The sequence below is a fragment of the Necator americanus genome, chromosome III (assembly GCF_031761385.1).
Source record: "Necator americanus strain Aroian chromosome III, whole genome shotgun sequence".
NCBI lineage: Eukaryota > Metazoa > Nematoda > Chromadorea > Rhabditida > Ancylostomatidae > Necator > Necator americanus.
The window spans coordinates 11195234-11207927 of NC_087373.1; the positions used below are offsets into that span (position 1 = coordinate 11195234).

At 41.2% G+C, this 12694-nt stretch overlaps 1 protein-coding gene across 2 annotated transcripts; it reads right to left on the reverse strand.

Annotated features, from left to right (window-relative positions):
* Positions 1-6607: 6607 nt before the first annotated feature.
* On the reverse strand, positions 6608-8018 carry RB195_009251 (uncharacterized protein; the record flags this gene model as incomplete). Of its 2 annotated transcripts, XM_064189719.1 has the most annotated exons (2): positions 6608-7033; positions 7893-8018. In XM_064189719.1, the coding sequence occupies 2 exons, from the start codon at positions 8016-8018 to the stop codon at positions 6608-6610; spliced, it is 552 nt and encodes a 183-aa protein (XP_064047301.1). The 2 variants fall into 2 exon arrangements, with proteins under 2 accessions (XP_064047301.1, XP_064047302.1); XM_064189718.1 differs by lacking the exon at positions 7893-8018 and having other exon boundaries at positions 6608-6865.
* Positions 8019-12694: the final 4676 nt, after the last annotated feature.

The window sequence follows — 12694 nt, forward strand, 5'->3', positions numbered from 1 at the left end:
AGGGAAAAGTTCTTTATTTCTAGTGTTCGTCCTTATACAATGATATACGGTCAGATACAGACGACCTAACTTCTGATTCAATCGCTTTAGTGTACGGTTGCACCCGCTTCGGGACCTTCTCTGGCTCCAATCGAGTGGCAGAGCTCCACACTCCGAGCACCACAGCTCAAGCGATTGCACCTTAATTCCGGTCGTTTTGGTCCCACTGTATATAGTCCAAACAAAGTGAACTATTTAAAAAAATATATATGATCAAAAATAATTTGGCTTACTAGGAATTCGCTTTGGTCTAATTTTGCCTTCGAAGATAAAAACATCGCCTCATTCACAGTTTCAGACCCGAAGAAAGTAGTTTTATCCGAGCGGAGAACCCAGATCATTCGCGACGTCTGGATCATTCAAACCCTCCTATCATCCTTGACTTTCGGGATTTTCCCAAGGCCCTGACGTCAATGCTCTGCAATACAAACATTTTTTTCGATTCTTCCACCTATTTAAACCTACTTGTCTGCAACACTTCGATTTAAGAAATTATAACAAATCAAAACCAAAATATTGCAGAGTATTACAGTTCCAGCTATTTTCTCTCGGATCCCTTTATCATTCGTCGTATCTATACATACCCTATCTATTCGTGCCCTATCTTTAGAGAACTTCTTTTTTCTCTCTTCACTCCGATTTTTAATGGAGTTGGTAGGTGTGATGAGAAATTGGAAATGATTAACATCTAATCGTAAATTTTGCTGATGTACGGAGCAGGATAAATCTTGTCGGCGATAATTGCGTGAGCGCGGTGTCGGTAGAGCAGAGGAAATGTGTGTGCTAGGAAGACAGAACGACGCGTCGCGACCACCGGGTTGAACATATTCGAAGTCGCCTACAAACGTCGCTCTGCACACGGTACACTTCAACCAGATAACTAAGCGAAGTGCGGTAATAACAATAATGCCCTAATGTCCAAATGTTCATCTGGTAGGGTAACCTTTGCACCGACCTCTGGTATGAATTCCGCAGCGCTTCGCATCGAAACAGTCAGCTTTCCTCTTTTTCTAAAAACCTTATTGGTTTTGGCGTATTTTTCTACAGTATGGAATCGGGGTTTGAATGGGGACGGAAACCCATACTCCCCCCCCTATAAATATCCACTGAAATACCACCTCAGATCCGTGGGGTGATGCCTTTAAACAGCGATTTGAATCTAGAGTACCTTTCCACTGAGTCCCAGGCTCGAAGCACTTGCGGAATTTACTCACCATCTACTAAGAGAAAGGCTCTGACGTAGCTATGCAATTTGTCAGAGAAGCAAGAAGAAATGACCGAAGTTCTAGAACGTTCCATTTGAAGTAAATCAAAAACCGAGAGTAAATCATGACATCGAAAGTGCTTTGAAGAAAACTGAACCAGAGCTGACATATATCACGCAATTACATACTTCCCTTTCCCTCACTGCACTTGTAAATCAATCAGGTGGAGCTCGCCGGACGGCGACTTTTTAACTCTTTTCCCGTTGGAACTCGGGATCGTTAAAGGATTTCTCTGAAAGCACCAACTGAAGAGGAGAAATCGATGGCAACGACACCGTCGAAACGTTGCGAAACGAGCAATATGCAGCGTGAAAAGAAGACAACTCATTGAAAAGTGCAAGGCAGGAATTAGGGGGACGTTCTGCTCAAATACAATCAACTCAACGTGGACTATTCATAAAGTTGCTTTCTCGACGAGAAAACGTAGAACTAGCCCTCAGAGTACAGTCCGCTCCGAAATTTTTGATTTATGGTGTAATATTGCGTGGATTCTTACGTACAAGACAGCACGATCCCTACGCAGATATCCCTGTATGCAGATAATTACGAGCACATTAGGGTGCTCGTGGAATTAAGAGCCGCGCTGAGATTTGGCGGTTCTGCGATTTTGGTGGTTATTGCCTGTTCACAACAGTGCGCTCAATAACCACCAAAACCGCGGAGCTCCACGTGCGGAGTTTGGCGAGGGTCCCACAGCGCCCAAACGCTTAAGGTAAATCGATCCGGGGCATGGCTGAAGGAAGAAAGGAGATCGCAATTTCCGGAACCGACTATGCAGCGCGGTCCATTTTAGAACGTACTGAGACTTCCACCAGGTGCCTGTGTTGACCGCCGCGACCGCGCAGCTTTCGCGGCAACTCGCCTACTTTGTCCATGTTACACGTTTTCGATAGCCTATCCAAAAGCTAGTGATTCCTCTTATAATAAATGCATGCTTATGTCGTATTATATCTCATTAAGCAAAAAATCTATCGAATAATTGTAGCCGTCGATCGTAATTTCTGTTATTTGTTTCCCGGAAGCTACAAAAGTTGTTATTGCTGCCACTTTAAGCGGCTTTACTACTTCCTAGCGTATCGATAGCACCAATTAAACGACAAAAATGTTAATCCAACAAGTAGTTGAAACATGACAGGCTACTTCCTTCCCCAATAGTTGCAGTAGCTGGACGACGTGACTTAAAAAACAAGGCTGCAGGATCCTTAGCTCGTACGATGTCAATTTTCGCATCTGGACTTCACTATGTGGTAGTCGCACGGACCACACCAGATGTTACACGATTCAAATATTAAGATGTTTTTCGCCTTGCATACTTACGTATATTAAAAATAAGTGCAGATTTGGTTTCGTTCTTTTATTATTCGTCAAATAACATTGTTCTAAGTGAGAATAAGACGGCGAGAAAGAAAAATATGACTATTCTTTATGTATCGAACCTAGACGTGTCTTTTTCTTCATAGATTATTAATTAAACTTGTAATAAATCAAAAATGATCTATAGTTGTTGTAAAATATAAGTTATAATTAAAGAAATTACAAATCTTGCATAAGTTATATGATCACTTGTGTGAGGATGATTGTGGAATGAAAGGAATGTTCGCCGACTGAGAACTCGTCTCTTTTTCTTTCCTCTCCAATTACGGACTTCCTATCGGGAAACAAACACAATGGTCGACTCGTTAAAGGCAACATACCACGAATCAGACGTAGTGAGGGAAATCGCTGGAAAAGCTAGAGATGAGGTTGTAGATTTCGGGAACAGTGGTGGTTCCGCTCATCTCTCCCTAATCGCAGCGAAAAAAACCCGCGTATAAAACTCCGATTTTAGTTGCAACTTGTACACGCGCCGCATCCACCCGCGCAGCGGTCGAAAGCCAGTGAATTCTCCTCGGCTGCCTATTCAAGTGAAACCAGTGAATAGGTTGCTGAGGAGACCAGAACGTATACACAGAATAGCGTTCTAACGTTCCTCGTAGGAACTAAAACGGTTCCTACGTCTTTTTTTAGGACGATTAGGGAGGGGTGAACGGAACCACCGCTGACCCCGCAATCTACAACCCAACCTCTGACGCCTCCCGCAGACCTCCTAACCATTCGTGGTATACTGCAGAGCATGCTGCTGCGGTGCTGTGATCCCGCTGTGAATGGATTGGCGATGGAGCAGGATAGAGCTGTGACCTTCGAAAGGTTGTAACTGTGGATCAAAAGAGGGTGTGTTCATACTTCTGCTGTTCTCCGCTACTTCTGGATTCTGGAGTTCATGTCCTGCCATCCGCATCAGCACCTATCTAGTGAATAGGAATTTCCTGACAGGTGGGAACAGAAAACTCGTCCAGAATAGGGAAGAGCGGCTACGGTTGGGTTAAAAACCGATGATCTAGGAGTTTCGTTACGTTTTCAGAGATATATGCTTGGTTTGGACGTCATTTGTAGATGAGATTCGTTGTGAGATGCTCGACATTGAAACGGAGATCAGAAGTTTTTTTTTCAGTCGACTGCTGGCGGAGAGTGTGCCGGTCAACTAATCATCCTGTCCATTTCACCTCCTTTTCGGTTCTTTTTTTTTCTTCTTCTTCTTCCAAGTGTTGGATATCGATCGATTCGCTACAGAATTCGCTGCTTTTCCCTGTTTAGGATAATAAAGGCATACTGTACAAAAGACATACTGTATAAAATAGCACTAGTTGGGATTTCCCTTCTCAACAGTCATTTCTACACCTTTAATATTTACGAACATCCACTAAAGTGCACATCGCTAGGACTTCCGATTAGATTTCACGTGAGTTCAGCTGAGTTGCCTCCAAGGTCATGTGACACGCACATGAAGGCTCTAGAGTGTAGCTCTAGAATGGCATAATGTTCGCTCCATGAAGTCCTTTTTCGACGTCATATTCAGTGAGTGCTTTGCATTTGTTTTTTTTTCTTTTTTATCTACCACCTCCACATTTGCTACTCCATTTCGTTCACGTTGAACCCGCTCGTCCCCTGTCCCCCGTCCTCCCCCCGCTTAGAGTCTGCCCGTCAACGTTCTCCGCTCACTCTCATTCGGGGGCTTAGTCCGTCCGTCCGTCCGTCGCGCTCGCCATCCCATCGATCGTCGGTCGCGTTTCGCAAGCCCTCCTTTCTCTCTCTTTCTCTCTTCCTTCGCGTTCATTCTTCCAACCTTCCCACCACGAAAATCAAAATCCTCTTCTTTCGGTTCTAATCGGTTCGCATGTCTCCTCGGATGCCGCTAACTGCGGCTTAATCCATTATCGACTTATGTCCTTAACTTTTCTGAAGTCGATTGAAGTGATGTCGTCTTCATGATGACGTGAGGATTCCGTATCCACCATCGCAAGGAAAAAAAAACTTTAGAAATATTTCCTGCCAAACAAATCGCCAAGTCGTTTTCTTTCTTTTTTCTTTAGTCCAAGCGGACCTAATTCGCTTTGCATCATCTGTTCGTAGCCGCTCCGGTTAGTTCTCGTCGATCTTCTGCTGACACAGCAGTCGCAGGAACAGTTCCCACTCATACCCCTGGTTTCCCGGGAAATTTCTTCTTTCTTCCTAGGTTCAGTAAGCAGCAGATTTTATGACTGAGCAAACTCATGGTTCTCAGGATAACGTTTTGCGCAAATGCAGGAAAAGTACGTGTGTTTGCTTTTACGGTTTATGAAGTTGTCTGAAATCTGTTCGATTATGAAGGGAATTCACTCCTTAATTTCGGTAAGATCCTTACGGTTTCAACGATGAGCTTGTGTTCAACACTTCAACTTAGCTCATAGAAAAAGATTTAGTCAAAATTGAATATTGTTCGTTAAGCAATGGTGAGAAGCTTTGTGGTTACTCTCCCTTCAGAAAAAAAACGTCAAAGAAAAATTCTTTCGTTCACGATACACGTATGGAACATTCGTCACCGTCTTATGTCAACAAAGTCTGCAGCTCAATGCAATGTAAAAATATAAAAATGTTCTCTTTTGAAAATTACACTTCTATTCAATTCTTCTTCATTCCACTTTTTTTCGATTCATTTGAAAATTTCAAAAGTCAAATATCGTGATATTAGCATTATTCTGCTGTTCTGTGTTGTTTATGATGAGGGATATTAAAATCTTGTGCACGTTGAGCGATCGATTGGCACTGGCCTCCTCTGCAATGTAAATAGTGTTCATTTTTCGCTGGGCTTTCCACTCTTTCTCTTCAGGTAAGTTTTCATGTGGACTATTTTTAGCATTCTGCCATCTCAATCTGCAGTAGGAGTTTATTTTTTTTTTTAAAGCGAACCTAGAGCATTCCTTAATTGTCGCATGAACTGGTGAAGCGTAGGCTAGATTTTGGTTATTCACACTACTTTTTTTTTTTGTAAAATGTCCAGCTGTAGTCATATTGAGTTCATTTGGCTTTTTGTGGTTGTTTCCTTTGTTAATTTTTTTCTGGAAATGTAGGCAGAGATGGAGAACCAAAGCCAAGTCCTAGACTATCCTCCGCTTTCGTGGATATTAAAATCGTTCCGAGAATTTCAGCCACGTGAATGAACTCTGAGTTTTTACCTTCGCCACAGTTCACCAACTATTTTTGTGAATTACTAGTTTCTGGGCGGTATGAAAGTAAACGCGATTGTCCTGCTTTTTTTCCTGTGATTGTTTTCAGAAACCAATTCTCCGTTGATTTAGTGCCTCTGCAGCCTTTTTGTCTTACTTAACGTGCATTAGCAGTTCATTAGTGTTGGTCAGACCTCGTCAGTCTGTGTTTACGAATACATTAGTCCCTCAGAAATGAATGTCGACGAACATTCATTCGGGACAACCATGAGAAGTATGACTAAGAAGCGACGTAAAAACGTGATACGTGAAAAGAAAAGTCTCAAAAAGAGAGTAAACGAGATTTGTGGCAGTCAGCGACAACCAGCAGTGAATCGCATATGAGTAACCGTTGGTGTACATTGATTTTGCCCATTTCTCGCTTCTCTCTAGATGTTTCACATTCACTTCACATATTTCTTCCAACGTTGTTTATTTATTGCCTGGAGAAAAATGTGAGGTCAATACGTGTGAGTACCGATTGTGCCTTATAATTATCTTTTCTTCATTGTTCTATACGAGTTTTATGACTGACCCAAGTAGCAATTTTTATGACAGTTCTTCAAAGCCTTATCAGCAGCATAATCTTTTTTTTGTGCCGTAATTCTTCTGCGCTTGCGTTATTCTCGTTACAGGTGGGTATCTTAGAATATGTTGCAAATCCAGTTAGTACTGTAATCATTGTCTACAGAAAAGTCCAACTTTTTCATAGGTACTATATGTGTGAATTTGTGACGTACCTTATTGTAGCGTATCACGCACGAGATTCAACTTTCTCTTGTCTTCATTAACGTGACAGCAGCGTAGATCCGGGACATTATCATCTCGTGCGTTCGCATAATCCATATCCTGGCTAGGAATATGCACAGAAGCACGACGGTCTTCTGTATTTATGAATAATTTCCCTTCGCCAACACTTTTATGGCTCAAATGTAGTCGGGACAGGACGACTTGAAGTCTGGTGTAATTGTGTTGCGATTGCGGTCGAAGTGAAACCATCGCCAGCTCCAACTGGACTGCAGTGGTGAGTAGAGGTCTTCCCACTCCTCTTCGAGTGCAGTTTTTTTGCGCAATTGCACAAATCTTCAAGCCCTTGTATACCGGACTGTATGTTCCTAATTCTTTGTAGCTTTGACTAAATACTCCCCATTTGTCGACTTGTTTATGCTAGACATCGAGGGCTTGTGAGTAAAAAATGTCTACGTTACGTTACGTAGTAGTAGGACTTCGGCCGCTTATAAGTCTTCTTGCGTGATACTGTGTGGCTTGCGGTGAAAGTTAGGTCGTCGACCTTGGGCTACCGCTGTTATCCGCGACCACGACCAGAATTGACGCGGATGTTTTCGTTTTTGATTGTGGGCAGGTCTCGTGCTCAAAGTCAGCGCACATTGAAAATAAATCTGTTATTACCATGACCAGGCAATTGTATTAATTTTTCTACTAACCACAATTTGTTGAGAATAAGTGTTGACTCGCCACGTCAGTCACACGTAACCCGTGAGATTTCAACCCAGTTCACCTTGTTGTTGAAGAAGGTATTATAGATTGGAGCAGGTACTACCATTTTAATACTCCTACGGAATTGAATTTTGTAATACAAAATCAGTTTGATTTTAAAATGAGAACTTGGGAGCGGTTATTAGGTCAGAACGTTTGAGTCGTTGTTTTCTCTCGTTCTCACCCTTTATTACCCTTCTTCTATCAAAGTTCTTACTTTTTACTGTTGCTAGCTCCGGGTCCGTCTTTGCCGCAGCAACGGTGTGACTGTTGCAAAAGATGTCCTTGAGGCAAAAAGTACACTTGTGCCTCTCCATTCGAACTACACTACCTCACCTCATTCGCTGCTACAATAGATGCGAGGTCAGCTGGCAGATCTGCGACAGATCTTTCTCTCAATGTTTCGTTGTTTTTTATAAATTTCTCGGCAAAAGATGGGGAAACATCAGTTGAAATAAGCGCTCCAGCTCACAACGACGTGTTCCTCGAATTCCCCTCATGACTACTTCGTCTATTGATCGATATCGACCGGATGTTCGCTCTGATGATTGTCCACTGGCGCTGCGATCAGCGCGTCGTCCCGGCTACCATCACGTGACTTCTCGTCAGTCGGTCGATGCCCTTCCTCGTTGTGTCGATTAGCGTCACTCTCCATACCAACCCGACTGATTCCGATTATCATTACTATTTTGTTTGTCACTAGCCGCCAGACTAGTGTTTACTATCATTATTTATGATTAAATTAGGTTGTTTAGTGGAAATTGCATGTTTTCGTTTGCAGTTCGCTACCGACTAGTAATTCTTTCGCTTAAGATTGTTGGATTGTAAGAGACATTGTGTTGATGGTGACGAAGTTTGGAGTTGACGTATTTCTTGCTATACTCTAACAATTCGTCGCACTTTGATGAATTCAATTCTGCTGTTTTGTTGTATGCATCATTCACTGAATTCGTACCGCATGACATACTGTTGAAGAGATTGTTTTCGAAAGAATTTTATACAGAAACATGATTAACCTCCAATCACTTGTTCGGTTACTTTGTTACGTTTTTGAATATCATTACAGTAACCACTTCCAACCTTACTTTTCGAATTACTTTTCGAACGAAGCTGGCAACAATTTTATTTTGATTTAACTGCCATCAAGGATAATGGAATAAATGAGCATATAAATTAAGCTTTTAAACAACTGCGGTAAGCAGAATTCTATCTGTATCATTATATAGTCGATCAAAGCGATCTGCATCGTGGTGTAATTGCCTAGGCGGTGAGAGATGCTCGAGGTGGGACCCTCGTTAACTCTAATCAGACTACACAGATGAGCAATGGCCCCACAGCGCCACCTCAAAAGCAACCGTTCACGTTCCACCAAACTTCATATCGTTTTGATCCGACTGTAATAAAGAAATTCCTAACCATTACTGAGTGTTTTTACGATATGGTTGCTTTTTTTTTTCGATTTTGGAGTTTTATCTGATTGAAATATTGAAATGCGAGCTCTCCAACTCGCCTATTTCTATTAGATCGGAAGTTGGAAGATTTTTCTTCTGAAATAAAACTCCTTTTACAGCGTATGAGTTCCATCTGAGCATTCAACGTTCATTTCTTTTCATTTGAGCACAATCCTTCGAAAAGAATTCTCACCATATGAACAAATATATATATATATATATATATATATATATATATATATATATATATAAACGTAGACGAAAATGGGCATAATTAAGGGTACATTTGTTTTGCGCAAATACTGCTTTTCTCTTTTTTTCTCACATGTTGGATGATACTGTTCAAGTTGTCCTGATTCCTGTGAAGTTAATTTGTAGAAGATACCATGTCACCGTGGATCGTTAGTGTTAGAGCGGATGTGTGGCGCTGTAATTGAAAAGAGCGTACATGTCTCCTATGGAAGTGCATGCTTTCACATACTTCATTCCGTATTCCGCAGCAATAACGCTGCATTCTATTGTTCTTTCAGATCAGCTCATGTTCTTCATTCCAGCTACACCTCTAGGTTACTCAGCAATTTCAGCGTGAGTGGAGTCCAATTCTAAATCCAAAAACAGCATAATTAATGGGGTCGCATTTTTCTACCGGTCCGTTTGATGATACATTCATCACAGATTATACAGCAATAATATTTTTACCTTGTGTTTCATCCACGGAGTAGTAATATTGTTGACAAGGGAACTTCTTGTTGTGCGCCTAATACGTTTTTATAATTCGTCATATGATGTAATAGGTTTTAACAGGAATGAAAAAAATTTCATTCCATATCTTCGAGCGACCGTGACCTGATATATGATTGATGTACAACATCGCGGATAAAATTATTTACACCTTGAAAACTTCTTTTCTTTGCTTTGCAGTTTATTTCGCATACGTTCATGAATTCTAAATAGAACGAGGGCGGTGTAGCGAAGTCGGTAAGAGGCTCCGCTGTGGCTGCAGCATGATTGATCGGAGGTTCGATTCCGCCCTAGTGCGAACCAAACCTTTCACCTCTCTGGGAGCGATAAATTAGTACCAGATGTGCCTGGAAGGATAAAAACACTGACTTGACTCATTGCTAGCCTCCGCAAGTTATTGTGCAGCTTAGTTACGCCTTCGTAAACCTCAAGTGATTCTGAATCGAAGTGAATGCGTTGGCGCAATCCCACACGGATCGATTAACGCCAGGCTCTTTTTTCTTTATCTTTATCATTTATGTTCTAGGATTGAAAGATACTTAGTTACTGCGTTTATGCCTTTGAATAACTCGTAGGGTATTTCATCTTGTTATTCCAAATTTAAAAATGTCTTAGTTGGGGGAATTTAAAGTGCCAAAACCTATAAGCGGTGGTATATTGTGATTACTTCGATATGATCCCTGTTTATTACCAAACATTAACTGTCATTTGTCACTTCGTCTTACTGTCATTGCTGCAGTAAAGTTGAAGAACGTTCTTTATACTTGATGTGTAAATTTATGCGTCTAAGTTCTGAAAAAAAAACGACAGACGATAAAGAAGTTCTAACAGTATGATTGATGACATAACAAGAGAAACGAGAATTTGTGCGACAGTTCCCCTTCAATGAGAACTTTTCTCAAATATCACCAGCATGATGAACTTTCTGTGCAAAAACGAACCATCAAGCTTCGTTTTCTTTTGAATTCGTGTTATATCGCTCATAATTTGGGATTAACAAATTATTAGTTTTTTGTTCGATGGTCTGCGATCGTATGAGTCTGTGATCGTTGTGTCCTTCGCAGTTGCTATTCTTCTTTCACATTCCTCGTGTCTACTTGTACTTTTTGTTATCGTAAGCGTATCGCCAGTGTGGTCTTGTGATTTTGACCAGACTTCCTCGGATGTTTCGTTTCTCGCTTTGTCTGCAAACCTGAACAGAGAGCACTTCCAAGAGATTTCGAACTGCGTTCAGGTTGAATGCTTTGTTTCGTCTCCGTTTTTTTTTTGTATCTCTTTTTTTTTCGGAGGGATTTGCATTCCAGAGCGACTGGTCAGCGTTAGCCACTGTATCTTTTATCCTTTTAGCTTAGTTTTTCGTTAAACTATGTAAAATCTCTCATCAGAAATTCAACGTATACGCACAACAAGCAGCACATTTTTCATCCAGTGCTGTGTTGATGAGTATGTGGAATGTTTCGACTTCGTTTATTTCCCCACAAAATAGTTGCTAAGTAGCATTTAAAAAATGCTTATAAAACATTCTCTATTCCAGTTGATATAAAATACGCATGGCCATCCATAACACTCATTTGAAATCTTCTGTGGAAATTCTGTTGGATTTTGAACATGAACGTAATGAAAATCAGGAGCTATTCTACCGTATTACTTCTGTTCTTCTCAGCCACATCCTCAGCTCCTAATGGTCCCAACATCGTCCTCGTTCAACAGTATCCGGAGATATTGCACAACCTTTGTTAGATAACAGAGCTTGTGCAATATTGGCAGTAGCGGAGTCGGTAAGAGGTTTCCCTGCCGGCATGATCGATTGAAGGTTCGAAACCATGCTAGTGCTAAACAAGCCCTCCATCTCTTCGGGCTAGATAGATTGGGGTAAGACTCGTTTGAGTCGATAGAAACATTGAATTGATCCATCGGCCAGTCCTCGCAAGTCATTGCATAGGCCATACTCGTGTTCATAAACCCCCAACGGTTCTGAATTGAAGTGAACGCGGTCCAAACCCAAGCGAATTGAATAACGCCAGACCCTTAGTCCTTTTATTACACAAGCTCACTTCCAGATTTCTGCCTTTGCTCATATATCCTTGTGTAATTTGGTTGTTATCATCTTGACGAAGTCAGAAATGAAGTGTTTCAATTTGGTACCCTCTCCTATCTCTTCCCAACACTGTTCGGCTTTAGAATCCACAACATTACAAACGCCCTCGAATTGTATCTGCTTGTGTTCTTAGTGCATTACACGTGGGCGTATAATAGCACACAGTTGCGATTATACTATTCGAATAGAAACGAAAATGTGACGGGAATGTTTGTTCGCCGTTGACCGGATTTTGGTGTACTGTGCATGTAATACCATTTCTTACGAACTCCATCACATATTTAGCAGAAGTATGATTTTAGTATCATTTTCTGCGATATACAAATTAAAGAAGCTTTCAATGTGGTGCAGGTGATCAGAAATGATTACTGGAAAATTTCCGAACTTTACTTCCATCTCAAGAGTAAGGAGCTAGAGGAGGAATTTGTGAGCTTTGTACGATCTCAGAAAGTGACATCGTTTCTGAATAGAACGTTACAATTTGGAATGGATTCGAGAATAAATCTTCATCCGTTTCTTTTCTTGCGTCGTAAGAGTGGGCAAAAAGTGATCTGCGGCTTTTGGATTGAAATTTTTCTGGATCTCGACTTGGAATTACGTGATATTTACATTGTACTGTTGATTAAATCAAACTTCAAAGAAAGAAGTTCATCGACGTGTAGAATAGGAGTTTTGTTTCGTGGCTTCTGAGCAGTTGCAACATATGAAGTGTATTTCTTTTTGTGCTTTGAAGCGAAGTTATTTTAATTGCTCTCTGTTTTGTTCAGGAAATTAGCATTTACAGAACATGTGTTTCAACACATACTGCATAATGTCAGTCTTTTTCTTATCGAGGCGGCTGCGATTAGGAGAGAGGTTATCTTTGGGTCTTCGGACAAGCAATTGACGTGTTTTCAGCATTCTTCGGAGGTGGAACCAACGAGCGAATGTGCTCTTTTCTTCTCGTTACGACTTTGGATCCTATCTAGTTTCGTGTTAGTTATATGTGTGTTTGGGCACCTACTGGTCGCTGCCTCTTGGACCGCACTTGTAAACAAATCC